The 16,220-nt window shown below is 42.2% G+C and overlaps 1 protein-coding gene across 1 annotated transcript in view; it reads left to right on the plus strand.

The window, feature by feature from the left end:
* Nucleotides 1-8,889, plus strand: part of SYT6 (synaptotagmin 6) — a 78,342-nt gene extending 69,453 nt beyond the window's left edge. Inside the window, exons 7-8 of the mRNA XM_078155503.1 lie at nt 366-516; nt 7,292-8,889. Of these exons, the coding sequence (XP_078011629.1) occupies nt 366-516; nt 7,292-7,363 (223 nt within the window). The 3' untranslated portion in view covers nt 7,364-8,889. The remainder of the gene's footprint in view (nt 1-365; nt 517-7,291) is intronic.
* The last annotated feature ends 7,331 nt before the right edge of the window (nt 8,890-16,220 follow it).

A 16,220-nucleotide genomic window follows, 5' to 3' on the forward strand; every position in this document is an offset into this window, starting at 1 on the left:
AAATTAAATGGGAATTTTGGGAGAGTTTTGCAGAAGCTCAAAGATGATACACAAAGACCAGCAGATGACATAGGACCTATGACCAAATACTTAACCCAAATTTTACAGTAAGGTACTGTAAACACCCCATAAAAGAAAAAGAAAAAATTCAGACTTCTTCTCTGGAATGAAAGAAAAGCCAAAGAGTTTGTGTGGATTTTCCAGATCACAATGCTGCACCCCTAACCCCCATTGGCTGGAAGGGGTAACTGTACTCATGATTCAGATTTCCATTCAAGGGTGTAAGAGCCCTAAGCTTCAATTTCAAAGAACCCCTAAGAAAGCTCCTCAAGTCACCGATGCTCTATCTTTTGTCTCCTTTTCAGAGTGGGTCACAATGAGATCATTGGAGTCTGCCGGGTGGGGATCAGTGCTGAAGGCCTGGGGAGAGACCACTGGAATGAGATGCTGGCCTATCCACGGAAGCCCATTGCACACTGGCATTCCTTGATGGAGGTAAAGAAATCCTTCAAAGAGGTGGGTGCGGCCCCTCTTGGCCCTTTGGGTCAAGACTGCATGGGTTATGCATGGCTCAATTGGCTAGAGAATGGCAATCAGCTTTTCTTTAGGCTCAAGACATTCCTGGGAAAATAGGCAGCGGAGGGCCATGTGCTGAGGTGTGTGGGTTCCCCCCCCCATTTTCTTTTTGGTTTGGTTTCAACTGTTTTGTCCTTATGACTTTAAAATGCAGAGAACAATAAAGGATGTGCTTCCTTGAGACAAAGGTGAAAAGTCACCTAAAAACGTCATGGAGTAGAGGGGTGGTGGATATGGAAACAAGTTCACAGTAAAAAAGAAGTATGAGCCTGTGATGTTGTAGTAAGGCGAAGAGAGAGCGCTGAACTTGGAGCTATAGGGTCTGAGTTTGAACCCTAGCCCTGCTATTTGCTGCCCATATGACCCTGGGTCATTTTATCTCTCCGGGCCTCAGTTTCCTTATCTGTAACATGAGAGGGTTGGACTAGATGATCTTGAAGATTCCTTCCAGTTCTAAACCTAGAATCCAATAATTCTGTTATATTAATCATTGACACGACTTCAGAAACTCCCCCTGGGCCTCCCAGCCTCACTTAAGATAGGAATAACATTAAGAGGAGAGACACGTGAAGCTGATGTGATTTTTTTTCCAGAAAAGAGGCCCTGGGTGGATGGGAAGAGGGGTTCCATTCTCTATCCCTATTCCCAAAGTATTGAGAGAGATCTGATCGTTTTTCAGTCCCAACCAATGCCCACCTTGCCTTTGCATTGTGCTCAGGATAAAGGGGGCATGTTTTGTTTACCCTCAAAAGAAGACAAAACTCCCTATCACCATCACCATCCCCACCCCCACACACATACACCTACAACTCCTGCACAATTCAGTGCCATGAGCTACATCTCTAAAGGAAGCAGAATAACAGAGAGGGAGAGAAAAGCTACAAGGCTTGAACAATGGGAGGCTAAATCCCAGATGGGAAATTCCCGCCAAGCAGAGAAGAAGGTCCCTGGACTCAATTTAGTCTTTTGGCAGTTCTACATCTTTGGGAATCATGAAAAACTCCCTTCACAGAGACTTTTTGTTTTTAACAGTCACCAGGGATGGAAATGGAAGTCAACAAACAGCATCCCAAATGAAGCTTCCCTTGTGGTATTTAGGTAGCCCTCAGGCCGAGGCCTTAGGACCAGATTCTAATAAAAGTGAGTGAGATGTCTCTCATACTTGAAAAAAAGAAACGAAAAAGAACAGTACGGCCTGAAAAGCAAAAGTCCCGGGCTTTAATTCTGGCTCTGTCCCTAGCTCATTACATGACTTCGGTCAGGTCCCTTAAGCTTAGATTTTACCCACTTAAGAAATTAACTGGGTTAGACAGGCAATCCTCCCTCCACCAATCCCTAAAACTCTATGATTCCTCTTCAGGAATGCCTATCCCATTCTTCTTCATTCACGGGGAGAGGTTGAAACCTCCCAATACTACAAAGCATCAAAGCCTACAACAGAAATGTGGTGATAGCTAGCCCTCATTTCAAGCAAAGGATGGATGGCCACTTGTCGGGGATGTTGTCTGGTAAGGGCCACATTAGATGATCTCTAAGGCCCTTTCCAACTTTGAGGTTCTGGGACTCTTCCAAATTCATAGAGACTTAGTCTTTCTTCATCTTGACTAGACTTCAGATCTGATAAGATTCTGGATAAAGACATAGGATCTGTCAATCCATCAACCCCTTCCTTCTGTACCCACAGCCCAAAAAAAAAAGAAGAGAAGAAAAAGAAAGCTGTGCCGGTGTAATCTTCCCATCTCACAGCTCTTTCCCCTAAGCCCTAAGGCCATGTTGCCACTCCACTCAGTTTAAGGAGAGAGCTGTGCTGTGGACAGAACGGAGAGAGGCCCACCCTTTGGTTGCATACTGTTTGCTTGGATCAGAAGTAAAGTAGTATGCACTGAGAAAGTTTGAAAGAAAGCTTGGAAATAAACAGGGAAGATAGAGAAGGCAGCTGGGGAACCAATCGATTCTCTCTCCCTTTGCAAAGCTTGCCAGTTCTTGATTGTTCCTTTTGGGCTTTCCAAGAGGGAATAAGGCAGGAGGAACAATGTGTTTCTCATTCCAGCGACTTGGGTTTGCCTGATGTCCCCATATCTGTGTTGTCAGTCTTTGCCACAGCAGTCCTTTCACTGTCCCGATCCCCTCCCTGCAGGGAAGACTCTCATCCCACAAATGCATCTCCCTTCCTCTTTCCATCCTCCTTTAGGTGCTAGTCTCTCTCTCTCTCTCTCTCCTCTCTCTCTCTCTCTCTCTCTCTCTCTCTCTCTCTCTCACTCTCCCTCAGCAGTGTAAGACTCTCCCTAGCAATATCGCTCACTTAAGTATCAAATGAGGTGATTGAAGATTCCCCACCCCCTCCCCCATTCTGGAGATAATTAAAAGTAAAGTAGGTACCTGTATATCTGGAATGGTTTAAGAATATCCTCTCTAAGAGCAGTGGGTCCCTCTTATTTGCTTTGCCACTAAAGAGCTGTGTGAGTTTGGACAAATTACTGAATCTCTCTGAGCCTCCTGGTTCCTCAAATGTGAAATGAAGGCACTAAAAAAATCTTTAAGGTTTCTTGCAGGTCCAAATATCTATGATTCTAGATAACCTGTCTCCCTAGGACTCTAAAATCAGCCCTGTGAGTAAGTACTCTATAAATCCCAACCCTTCTGTATCCCAGTTGCCAGGCTAGAGTTGTCCCTGGAACATTCAAGAACGATGACTTTTGGAGAGGTCAGAATTTGGTAGTGCTACAGTGAAGAGATTTGACCTCAGAGGCTCTTCCCTTCGTGATGAATGAAAAGTAATTAAGCCAAATAATTGAGTTTAAGTTGATTTTCTTTGAGAACTTGGATGCAGGAATTCACACTGAAAAAAAAAAAAGAAAGAAAAGGAAAAAAGAGAAAAAGAAAAATGATGAAGTGGACCCAAGACCTTGGAAATGAATATTTTATGAGACATTAAAAGGAAAAGTGACAGTTTAGGGGAAAGAAAGGAGAATAAATTGATTCCTATCTTATGGGTTTTTGTTTTTTTTCTCTGTCCTCTTACACTCAGCTTCCAAGACCCTCTCCCACCCTCCCACCTCCAGCAGCCATTCCATATTTCTTTCCAATTGATAATCATTCCTCTGCCTCAAAAAAGCTGGAAAACGTCATACTTCTCAAAAAAGAGGATTTCACTGGTATTCATTTGCATAAAATTCCCACCCACACTTCCTCACCTGGTGGTTGGAGGATCTTTGTTAAAAAAAAAAACCACCTAAAGCATCAGCTAGGTAGTAATAATCCCTCTGTGTTTCTGTGGTTCAAAGCCTTTTGCTTTTGATTATCACCTCCAACACCCTTGGAGTCATCCAAAAGAGAATCCTTACCTGAGAGCCTCCTAGACCCCCGGGTCTGGCTCCTCCCTCCCTCCCCCCTGACTTACTGGGCTATTTTACATGAGTGTTAGCTTCGCAGGTCTCCTGCTTCTCCATTTGTAAGATAAATGAGATAGTATCTAAGAAGCACTCTCCATTTATATAGCACCTTTCTTAGAGGAGTTTAGAATGCTGTGATTATTTTTTTTTCCTAATGAGAACAGAGGGCACCATCTCCACTTGCTTGTTTTGAACATAAAATAATGTTGAGGGGGAACAAATTATCTGAAAAAGACATTTTTCCCTGCTGAGGATTTTTCATGAATAAAAATTAATTAAATCACAGCTATCCCTCCCTTCTCCCACAGCAGCGGCTACCGCTGCTGTGGCCACTACTGTTACCATCACCTTCCTCTCCTGTTTCCAGCCCTGACACGTCATCTCAGCCACAATAGCAAGTATCTAGATCCACTCAATGGCCTCTTCAGGGAAGGCCAAGCTCGGATCATCAGCCAGGGATGGTTGTCCCTGTTGGAGTCTGACCCATTTCAGGCAAACAAAAGGCCCCCTGCTCAAATTTCCATAATCCTACACAATCATTTAGTGCATGCTGGGCACTGCTTCTTCACCATCTCTGAACCTCTAGGAGCATCCTCCCTGAATCAATCACTGACCTCACCATTGTCCAGGAAATCTCGGTCTTTCTTTGGTGAATCTTTGTTTGAAAAAACCACAAACAGAGAACAGCAAGTCCAACCCCATTAGCCCTAGCTGGACAATTGAACCCAATGTGACTTCTCTTTAACAGTATGGAAGGTACTCCTGTGACTGTTTCAATTCCCCTTCCTCTTGCCTGGTCTATCAAACAGTGGATTAAGTAGTATTGCTTACCTAGGGAGAATACAGTAATTTCAAGATACCTTTCACCAACATTAAAGGCTGTTATAGGGGGAAAAAAAAAACATTGGAGGTCTTGAAATGTGTTTTTAAGTGAGAGGGGTAATAGATTCAATGCTATTTCGCCTCTTGGTGAAGCACGTTAGTCAGATTTCACAATGGGCGTATGGAGCCCTCAGCAACCAGACAATTTATTTATCTAAAATATTTCACCAGGGAAACCCTCGATTGTGATTTCATTCATGTGGATGCTGCAAGCAGAGACTGTCACCTGGAGTTAGGAGTAAGTACCACCGGGGTGGGCCCAACGAGGCTAGGCTTCTTGGTATACTTTCTGCCTTCTTGGCCCAGGGTGGCCTGGAGCAGAGATGGTGATGGAGTGGAAGCAGTACTGGTTTGGGAGTCAGGAAACCCAGGTTATAGTCCTGGCTCTATCCCTAGCTAGCTGTGTGAGCTTGAGGAAATCACTTATCTTTGCCAAGACTCCATTTCCTCATCTGTCAGATGAAGGGCTTCAACCATACAACTCCCTTTTCCAGACCCTTCCAGCTCTAAAATCCCCTCAGTAGTAGGACTTTATGATATTGAGAATCTGGAGATGAGAACTGAAAGAGTTGATATCACAGAGAAGTCATGGTCCCAAGCTATTGGTGTCCCACTCCATACCAATCCAGTCAGTCGTATAGCCTTGCGCTCTCAGGTTGTAGGGTTAGTGGTCATCGTCTACCCAGTACCTCATTATCACCTAAGAGCTTTGTGCTGGATTATCTTCGTGATACCCAGAGAACTGTGAAAACCTGAGCCTCACATGACAAGGTCATTGAGTTCACAAGCCTGCTCTTCCCTGCACCAAGGGAAAACTCAATAGCCTCAGTGGCTTTGGGATCTGGGGCCTTAATTTGGGGGGCTTGTCATCCATCCCATGGGTGAACTCATCTGCCAATTTTGCTCAGAGACAAATAGTCCACTCCTTAGGAAGCTTGGCCCTAGTATTTGGAGATAACATACTATGTCCAGAGGAAACCACTTATTATCTCCAGGTGAAGAGAAGAGAATGGACACCTGGGTTACTAAGGACCATCACCCTGAGAAGCTTCTATCTCCCTAGGAGATTCCAGCCTCTCTAGATTTCATCCCCAGGGAATTTTGCTCAAAGAGACAGCCTATATCTTTGAATCCACCATCATTTCCACTTTCTTGCTGTAGGTATCAAAAATGTTAAGCCAAGTTAGGATATTCAGGATATTGCAGGGAAAACAAGAGACACTACAGTCAGTGTTGTACAATGGAAAGAGTAAAAGATTTAAAGTCAGAAGACCTGGGTTCAAATCTTGATTCTGCTACTCAATGCTTATGTGACCTCAGCCAAATCACTTAACCTCTCTGGACATCAGTTTCCTCATCTGTGAACTGAGAAATTTGGGCTAGAGGGTCCCTAAGGTCTCTTTTGGTTCTAAGCCTGTGAGTCTATGAGTAGGGCTCCAACAAAAGTCACTTTGGAATTGCAAGGTCTCCCAAGCAGATTAGGATTAAGTCAGTAAGTCAGAGCCTTGATAATTAGACACTACTGCATCTGTGAGATGATTTTTAGTTTAAAGGAATGGTTGAATCATGTAGAAACCAAAGTCCATCCATCTTCATTCCCACCCCTCAACTCATTACAACCATCATCGTGCTCTGGAGAGAGATGAGTCAGCTCTGTGTGTGTGTGTGTGTGTGTGTGTGTGTGTGTGTGTGTGTTGGAGAAATGGTGCGGAGGGCGGTGGACAGAGATAGGAAAGGGGGAAAGCTTGTGGCAAGTAGAGAATGGGGATTAGTCCTTAAAGAGACTGCAGAAGGGGCCAAACACCTAGAACCATCTCCAGTCAGGAATCTCCTCCCATCTCTTTTTGCTTCCTGTCCTTAGATTGCCTATGGCCTCCTGGGTTAGGTGTAACTACCCAAGGCAATGTAAATGAAGAATAAGGAAGAAGTATGAATCAGACCGCAGAGCAGAGCAGTATTAGTTCTTAAGCTTGGACTAACAGCTCCCAGACAAATTGCTAACAATTCATGATTGTGGATTCCTAACGGCAAGGGAACTCATCATAGGCTGCCTTTTTGGCCACCTGCATAATCCGATTTTCAGCTTGAAAAATGACTGAGACACTCAGGAATGGCTCAGGCTCAGGACCTCATTAAAATACATGCACACACAAACAAACAATGGAAAATAAGAGAGCTTTAATTACTTTTGCTGTAAGTCTTTTTTTTTTTAAATCAGGTATCTGAAAATGGAACAGTAAAGCTGTTTCCTTTACTTCTCTGCATGGCCTGCAGCAAAATTCAGGAAAGCTTATAAAAGCTGGGAAAGTTGAATTCAGTGCATGAGGGCCCAATAATTGCTGGGCATATATTAAAAAAAAAAACCCAAATCCCTTGACAGTGACCTGCCTCCAGCCTTCCTGGTATAATAATAATAACAAGACCTTCACGTTTCTCTCCAGTGGCAGGGCCGAGCTGCAAGCTTTGACAGCCAGGGTTCCTGCCCATCTCCAAAGCCTCCTCCGACACCGTGAGATGCATGGCCGTGGAACACCAATGGGACTAAGCGATGTTATTTTTGCCCTTATTCAACAGTCCAAGTTCGGGGCGTTATTCTGCAGCAGCAGCCGCCAGTCACTCACTCCAGAGTCTTAAATGTTCCCGCCGTAGGTCAAGGCTGAGAAATTTCTTGTGTGGTCAGAGTTGTCTTAGTCTTTTCTGTCTCCCAAGGTGATTTTTTTCCTTTGTTTATTTGTTGGGTTTTTTATTGTTGTTGTTGTTTTTGTCGTTGTGGTGGTGGTTTTCACTTTTATGGATTTGCAGTCCAGAAAAAGAATGAGGGGCAAAGAAAGAAGGAGTAAAGGACAGAGTGCCCCAAGGTTTGTCAAATAAAGTCTGAAGTCTAGAATAAAGTGTTTTCTGTGGAGGTGGTGAAGCTTTGAAATTCTGAGCTTCCACCGAGGTCACCCCACCCCTGAAGAGGAAAGAAACTGAGCTGGGCTAGTCCTTTCATTTTCAGAGTTCCCTACCAATGGGGCCATTCTTTTATAGCCAGTATTGGGTTGACCTTGACTCATCCAAATCCTTGACTGGCTGGTATTTATAAAACCAAGATTCGGACTCAACGTGTTCTCATTTTGAAATTGTAACCAAATTTGAGGGAGTTGTGAGGTTTGTACCAGGGCGGGGACGCTCCCTGAGTTTGCTTTTTCGCATGAATTGAAATAAGTTGCCTCTTCAAGAAAGCAGAAATGTTTTCTTAGAGAAGAGTTTTGCTGAAGCCAAACATGCCGAGTGTTTCCTGGATCCCGGCAGCTAATGGTGACATTTGTTTGCAAACAGGAGCTTTGTTCTCAAAATACCCCTAATTATGAAGAAAGAAAGGCATATATAACATATGTTCCGGAATGATTCGCAGTAATATATAGTTTTCAAATTTCCATGAGATACCAAACAGCTGCTGAAAACATTCAAATGGGCCAAAACAAAACCCAAATAAAAAGCAAATTTCCAAATAGCAAGTTTTGGGATCTGGGGTACCACCCTCTGTTCATCTTGCCATGGGACCCATGTTTTCTATTGAGGTCAAATCAGCCAATCTGCTTTGGCAAACTGTTGACTTTAGAGACACTTTTCATCTTCAACTTTAGTTCTGTAAATTGCTAAGTACTTTTGTGTTGTTTGTTTCCATGTTAATAAATGGGTTTTCTTTAGCTATCTACTTTAGGCCAGATTCAAGGAAAAAATTGATAATCTTCTGTACCCACATTTATGTTAAGTCTGAGTTAGTGAAGGATTTGGAGCCCACTGGGCAGGGCCAGGGGCTCAGCCTCCATCTAAATGGCATTAGTGAATGTGCTAGAGGGGAATTTTCATGCCAGATCAGAACTCACTATTGCAAAACTTGGAAAACCAATGTAGTTAGGACTTACCAGGGCTAAGCTAGCGAGGCCCTCTATCTGCCGGTGGAAGGTCAAATACATAAAATCCATTTGCCAACCTTGTGTCTCACTCTTTATACATGTTACATGCTACTAGAGCAGTAAATCAATAAAGTAAACCCTTGTTTTAAACTGAAATAACAGGTTTCTCTTTTGGAATCCCTTTGGGAATTATCGTCCATTCCTAAGACTGTGCCAGAAAGTATGTGATCTAAAGTTGGCATTGAAGGATATTGAGAACCTTAAATGTCACTGTGTCCAACTCCCCTTACTTTATAGATGAAGAAACTGAGGTAGGCAAATGAAGAATTATTCAGCTGAAAAAAATGAGATGTAGATAAACCAAACCTCAACCTGCCCCCTAGACTAGGAGGGGTGAGGGAGGTGGGAAAGGGGCTGTGCACCAACAAATTGAAGTTCCTCTTTGTAGGTAACCCATAGTTAATAGTCACAACAAAGAGATGAGTCTGTGGCTGGATGGCTGAGGAAATATTGCTACTAGAACCAAAGTCATGAGTGGTCAGGGACCAGTTGACTTACATCAGTTCCCTATCTCCTGGCTGTGAACCTTAAAGCCAGATGTTTGAATGAACTCACAAATAACCACCATTACATGTTGCTCAACAATATCTATGCCAAGCAGAGATGGGGTCCCTTGGTCACAGGAAACCAGTGAATCCAAACCCAACTCTCCTGGAAAACACAACTCCTATTGGCAATGATCCCTAATGTTCCCTAATGTTCCCTTACAGGCAGGCAACAATTGCTGGTTCTAGCCTCAGACCTTTTAGAAAAGGAGTTGAGTTTGGTGTCTTTGGATGAAATATTTCAGTCTTTACCAAGCTCTTCATTTATTAGTGGACTACATCTTCCTCCCTGTGAACTTGTAGAGATCAAAATGAGCAGGCTAGGAACAGCTCCGAGGAAGGTCTGGAGAACCAAGTTGCCTGAGAGCCCTGTTCCTTTGCCCAAACTAAAAGGCTGAGCCTTGGTGCTGAAGACAATTCTCTTCCTTCCTCCTCCCCTCCCAAACCCTCCATTGTTAATTAATTACATGATCATTTACAAAATGTATCATCAATCCTTTCTTTGGGTTTTTCCATCTCCATCACCACTGGGAGTTTTAGTTCAATTAAGTCTCAGTCTGTTGCCTGGTTTGTTTGGTTTTTTTCTGATCATTTCACATACTCAAGGTTTCAAAGTTAGTAAGTGGACAAGCCTGCACCCAGGACAGGGGAAATCTTGCTATTTTTAATCTTTATTTCACAGAAGTTACTACTCAGACCATATGCAGAAGGCTGGGTTTTTTCCCCCTATTTTTGGCCCTGCTAACACCTGTGCATGCCACAGCTCTGGGATTCACCTGTGTATTGTAAAGTGTCGCTCATAGGAACACTTCCACTGGGTAGGACCCTGCTGTTTCCTCAGCTGTTCAGCTCAACAAGCAGGCCCCTCCAGATGCCAACCACTCCCCTGAGGAAAAGACTCACATGCTCTGCATCTGTAAGATGTGATGCTTTTTCTACTCCAAGAAAAAGGATCCTGTTTAATCTCTCAAATCAAACTTCAGGAGGCAATATGGAAATCAATGACAGTCGAGAGTAGAGGTTCCCAAACTTATTTGGCCTACTTCCTCCTTTTCAAAAAGAAAAATTACTCAATGCCTCCCTGCAAACCTACTTTCTTTAACCCTTCAATGGTTTTTTAAAAATTATTATCATTTCAAAAATATAAAATACATTTTAAATGACATATGTTAAATTTAATAATTTATTGTAAATTTGTGGGGTTTTTTCCTGCATTGGAATTTAGATGAAGCAATATTGCATCATGTAACCATACAGAATTTTATTATAAACAAGTCATCACACACACATATTCCTGGTGATAGGTGCTGGACTTCTGACAATTCGGGACACTCCTGCCTGCCAACACTTGCTTGTTAAAACCTGTCAGCAGACTTCACCATCCGTTATAACTTGTATTTTGTATTTATTTGGAAAATAATGTAATAACTACAACTTTAACTCTGTTACACAACAGATGAAACATACAAATGGTTTTTCCAAAATCTCTTCTATTCTTTCCTTATGTTTCCACTGCCCCCTTATTTTTATTCAATGCCCCTCAATTGCACCCGAGGCTACTACCATCCCCCTGGATCATTCCAGTGCCTCCCAGGGAATAGTATTTCTCACTTTGGGAACATATGCCTAGAGGAATGAGGCAGAGTAGAGAGGAAGAGAAAGCAAGAGAGTTCAAACTTCTTTCCACTCACACCCAGCTTTTAATTAATTTAGCAGTAAGAATGCTATGTGGAGAAATGAAGGTAACATGCATTTGGGTACATCTGCATTCAAATTACAATAAGACAGTGAAGAAATCGAACTGATAAATTACCCTTATTGTCTGAAGCAGCAGTTCTCAAAATATGGCCTAGGTACCCCTGGGCACCCACAAAATGTTTTCAGGAGGTCCTTAAGTCCTGAGGTCAAAACTATATTTATAATAATGCCAAGATGTTTTAATTTCTAATATGGCAAATATTGATCAATATTATCCACACAAACAAAAGCTCTTTGGGGAGGTCCTCAATAATTTTTAAAATTTAAGATTGCAAAGGGGTCCTGAGATCAAAAACTTTGAGAACTACTGATGTGAAGAAACAGCTTAATAATAGGACCTATTTATGAGGGTCACAGATCAGCCCAGCAGTGGATTCAGTGAAGTTTTGGCCAAAAAACTTATGGAGACAACATAAACTTTGTGGACCAGCAGAGACCAGGAGTGAATGAATGGCTGACTTTCCAAATCTAACCAGAAGAGGTAAACTCTTCCTGGCAAAATCACATTAATCATGATATAGGTATTCCAAGTTTTAAGTAAACCTAATAGGCAATGATACTGATCAATAAAATCAATATATTAAGGGGCTCTAATTTGATTTACCTATGCATGCACCGCAGAAAACTTCTCTGCCTTCAATACTTAAGTAGATCTGTGATCTCATCAATAATCCCACAGTGGAAATAGACAGCAACCCATCCATTCTCAACCACCTCTTGCATTATATTCTCAATACAGAACCCACTCAGTACACTGGAAGTGTTCCTTGGGTTCTTTTAAGATTTGGGTGGTTCAGTTTCTCTAGGGATATGTCAACTCAATCGTCACACTAAGATGGTGCTGGCAAAGAACCAATGGTTATATTAGTGCTTGCAGACTGTATGAAAATGATCACTCAGCTTTGTCTTCCTTTGCCCCTTTTTCTATCACTCCATAGCCACTGTAGGAAATAGGAAGAGCAGCCACACAGTACTGAAGGCTGGTGAAAATCCACCTCCTGTGGATCAAAGCCTGGCCACGAGCTTCCCTCCACTTAGGCTGGTGCTTGAACAGCAGGCACTCTGTTACCACAGCCATACTGGGAGCCTTTTTAGTTTAATAGGACCTGTCAGGGATTAGGTTCTGCTGGCATAACTTTTAAGACCTCCACATCTACAAGAAACATCAGTGTAGGATTTTAGTGGAGGTTCCATAATCATAGACTGATGATGTATGCACAGCTGCACAGACACACCTTCAACACCCACATAAACATGGACTGCTGCCCCTCATATACCTTGAAATAAATCCAGTTCATTAAATATTCAATAAGCACCTACCATGTTCCAGGCACTATGCTAGGACCTGAAGATACAAAGTGGGAAATGAAGAGTATCTTCAAGGAACTAACATTCTACTGAGAGGGATGATAGGGTAGAAACAACATGTACATGAATTGAATTAACTATAAAATTAGTATGTATATAAATAATTTCTGGGGTACGAGAGGGGGAATGATAATAGCTGGAAAAAGCAGGAAAGGCATCTTATAAAAGGTTGCATTTTAATGCGAAATTAAGAGGCACAAGTCAGGAGGGAGAACATTTCAGACATGGAGGACAGTGCATACAAAGTCCCAGGGTAAGAGATGGAATATCACAGTAATGGCTATCCTCATCATGGAAGATCAAAGAGACAAGAGAAAATGAAATGTGCTTCTACTTTAACTGAACATATGTTTTCTAATGCTAATAATTTCCTGACTAAATATTCACACTTCCAAATTGAATAGTAACACATTTATAAATATAACAATACATGCATTAGTTCTTTTAATCTTCACAACAACTTGATGAAGTAGATAATGAAGTATTGTCCTTCAGTTGATGCATAATCTCATTAGTAGCGGGTACTAGTAACCTACTCCTAATCCTGGATGATTCTTGCCCATGTCTTATTATGTATCTTATCATCCCCACTTTGTAGATAAATAAATTGAGACTAAGGGAGCATAAGGAACTTACTCAAGATTATATAGCTAGCAAACAACTAAACCAGGACTAGAAATCTTTCTCTCTCCAGCTCTAATGTTCTTTCCGCACCAGACCATGATATTTTTCCATTCCACTAAATCACACTTCCTTACATGTCCTACCTTATCAAGGTTGACTGGTTCCTCAGTACCAGTTGGGAGTCCCATTGAAACACAGTGAGTCAGTTGTCCTTTATGGTAAAAAACATTCACAGGAACAAGTTGTACCCCCTGATCTCAGTCATCTCACAAATGAGTACCATATGGGAACAAACAGGTTTTGATGGTTTGATGCAAGCCTTCACCATTATTGAGAAGTAAAACAACTAGAAGTTCAAGCTTACTAACATACCATCAACAGTGTTATGTTTGTACAGTCATGTTAGCCCTTTAAAATGTCTAGCTCAGAGCCTCGCGCAGAGTAGGCATTCAATAAATGCTTGTTGAATGAATGAATGAAGTGAATTAGTTTAGAAAGTTTTGTATCTGGAAGGTAAATAGAGGTCCTCTGGTCCAACTCTTTCATTTTACAGATGAGAAAACTGAGGCACCAGAAGAAGGAGTGACTTAGTAGTGAGCAGAGCCAGGATTTGAATCTGTCATCCCAATTCTAAATCCAATGAACTTCCTGCTCCACCATGCTGCCATCTCTGCATGTGCTCTTCCAACAACAAACTATACTCTAACATCTCTTACCAATCAAGCAACAGGCATTATTAAGTGCCTGCAGTGTGCCAGGAACAGTCCTAGGCACTGGGATTGCAAAGACAAAGAAAGTAACCATCCCAGCTGCCCTCAAGGAGCTTATATTCCCTAAGAAAAGACAACACACATAAATAAACATATATAAAATAAACACAAAGTAACTTTTTGGGGGGAGGGCACTATATGCTGTAAGGAGCAGGTAATTCTTCATGTGGACAACTAGGTGACACAATGCCTAGAGTGCTGGATCTGGAGTCAGGAAGACCTGAGTTCAAATCCAGCCTCAGACACTTACTAGCTGTATGACCCTGGACAAATCACTTAACTCTGTTTGCCTCAGTTTCTTCATCTGTAAAATGAGCTGGAGAAGGAAATGCAAACCATTCCAATATCTTTGCCAAGAAAGCTACAAATCAGGTTATGAAAAGTTGGACATGACTGAAATGACTCAATGGTAACAATTCTTCATGTAGAAGGTGGCACTTAGGAAGGAAATGAGATTCTCAGAGGCAGAGGTGAAGATGGAATACATTCTAAGCATGGGGGGCAGTTAGTGTGAGAAAAAGATAGAATGAAACATTTGAGGAAAAGCAAGAAAGCCAGAATAATTAAACCTTAAAGTATGACAGAGGGGAGGATGGAAAGGCTGGAAAGGTTGGTTAGGTCCTGGTTGTTAAGAGCTTTAACAGAAGGAAAGCACTAGAATTAAAAGGGGTTGAAGGCAGGTTTCTTATAGAAGATGGGATTTTAGTTGGGACTGGTGAGGAAGGAGAACTTGCCAGGCATAGGGGATAGCCAGAGAAAATGCCCAGAGCCAGGAGGATCTTGTTTGTCAAACAGCCAGGAGACCAGTGTCCCTAGATCAAAGAGAAAATAGAAAGGAATTTACAATCTTATAAGAAGACTGCAAAAGAAGGAGGTGGTTAGGTTAGGAGGGCTTTGAATGCAAAATGGAGCATTTTGTATTTGATTCTGGAGGCAACTGAAAGCCTTTATTTTGTTTATTGAGTTGGGGGGGTGGTGACCTGCACTTTAGGAAAATCACTTTGGTGGCTGAATGGAAGGTAGACTGAAGTGGAGAGAGACTTGAGGCAGGCAGACCCACAAGCAGGCTACTGTTAGTAGTCCAAGAGTGAGATTATGAGAGTCTGCACCAGAGTGATGGATGTGTTAGAAGAGAGAAGTGAGTATATTTGAGAGATGTTGCAAAGGTAAATTTGATGGGCCTTGCAACAGATCAACTATGAGGAGGTATAAGATAAGGAGGAGTAAAGGATAACACTGAGGTTCCAAGCCTGAGGAACTGGGAGGATGGTGGTGCCTTTAACAGTAATAGTCCCTATGTATGGGGGAGGGGTAGGAGGAAATACAACGAGTTCCATTTTAAACATGTTGAGTTTAAAATGTCCATCAGACTTCTAGTTCCAGACAGCTGATAGGCAGTTGAAGATGTGAGACTGCAGGTCAGCACAGAGATTAGGGCAAGATAGGTAGATTTGAGAATCATCAGCATGGAGTGTGCTAGGCACTGAGGAAGAAGAAGAGACAGGGAAGGAGTTGTTAGACACATAGAATAGCTATTTTCCAAAATAATGTATTTGTGTTATTGAAGTTTAGAGAAAAGTCCAGCTTGGGGAATGGTCTGAGGAAACAATGTTGGTGGAGGGCTATGGCCAAAAATAGTCAACAACCAGAGAAGGACACACAAATGATACCTTTGGCTGTCTTTTCTTGCAATACCTTACTTATTTTCCTTTCAGTTTTTGGCTTCCCGTCAAAAATCTCCCACAGGTATCTCAAGTTGGAGATGACTAATTCGCAATAAATTAGTACCTGGGAGGGCTGTGACTCTCTTCCTTGAGGTGGCTTTTTTTTTTCACTTGGACTTGGAAAGTCTGGTGACATATCAAGGATTATCTACATATGCATGGACGCACATACGTGGGCAGGCAGCCTGAGGCTTTCCTGAGACAATGTGCAATTTCTCCTTCTCTGGCGTCTTCTTAGATGCTGTGAAAAGCCCAGGTTAGTAAGATCCCTTCAGGTCTAAAGAACTGGGGATGAGAAATCCTGTGACCTTCAGAAGGAAAAGCTATCAGAACTATTTCTAAAAATTTGAATTGCTAAGCACGCAAAGAATTTGGTAATCAGAGTTTGAAGGGCTATCTCCCTTTGTACCACCACCTTTCATATCTCTAGAGAAATCACTGACAGTGATACAGAGCAGTTAAAACTGGCTCTGAAATCAAAGAGAAAGACCAGCTGCAGCCTCATGCACCAAGTCACCTCCTCACTGGGCACATGAATTACAAAAATTAAAATGCTTCTTTTCTAGTTGGGTCAAACATGTCTTACTTACTATGCAGAGAGATTCCTCATTTTCTTCAT

Source organism: Phascolarctos cinereus, unplaced genomic scaffold (genome assembly GCF_003287225.1).
Source record: "Phascolarctos cinereus isolate Bilbo 61053 unplaced genomic scaffold, phaCin_HiC Scaffold_5;HRSCAF=322, whole genome shotgun sequence".
Taxonomy (NCBI): Eukaryota; Metazoa; Chordata; class Mammalia; order Diprotodontia; family Phascolarctidae; genus Phascolarctos; species Phascolarctos cinereus.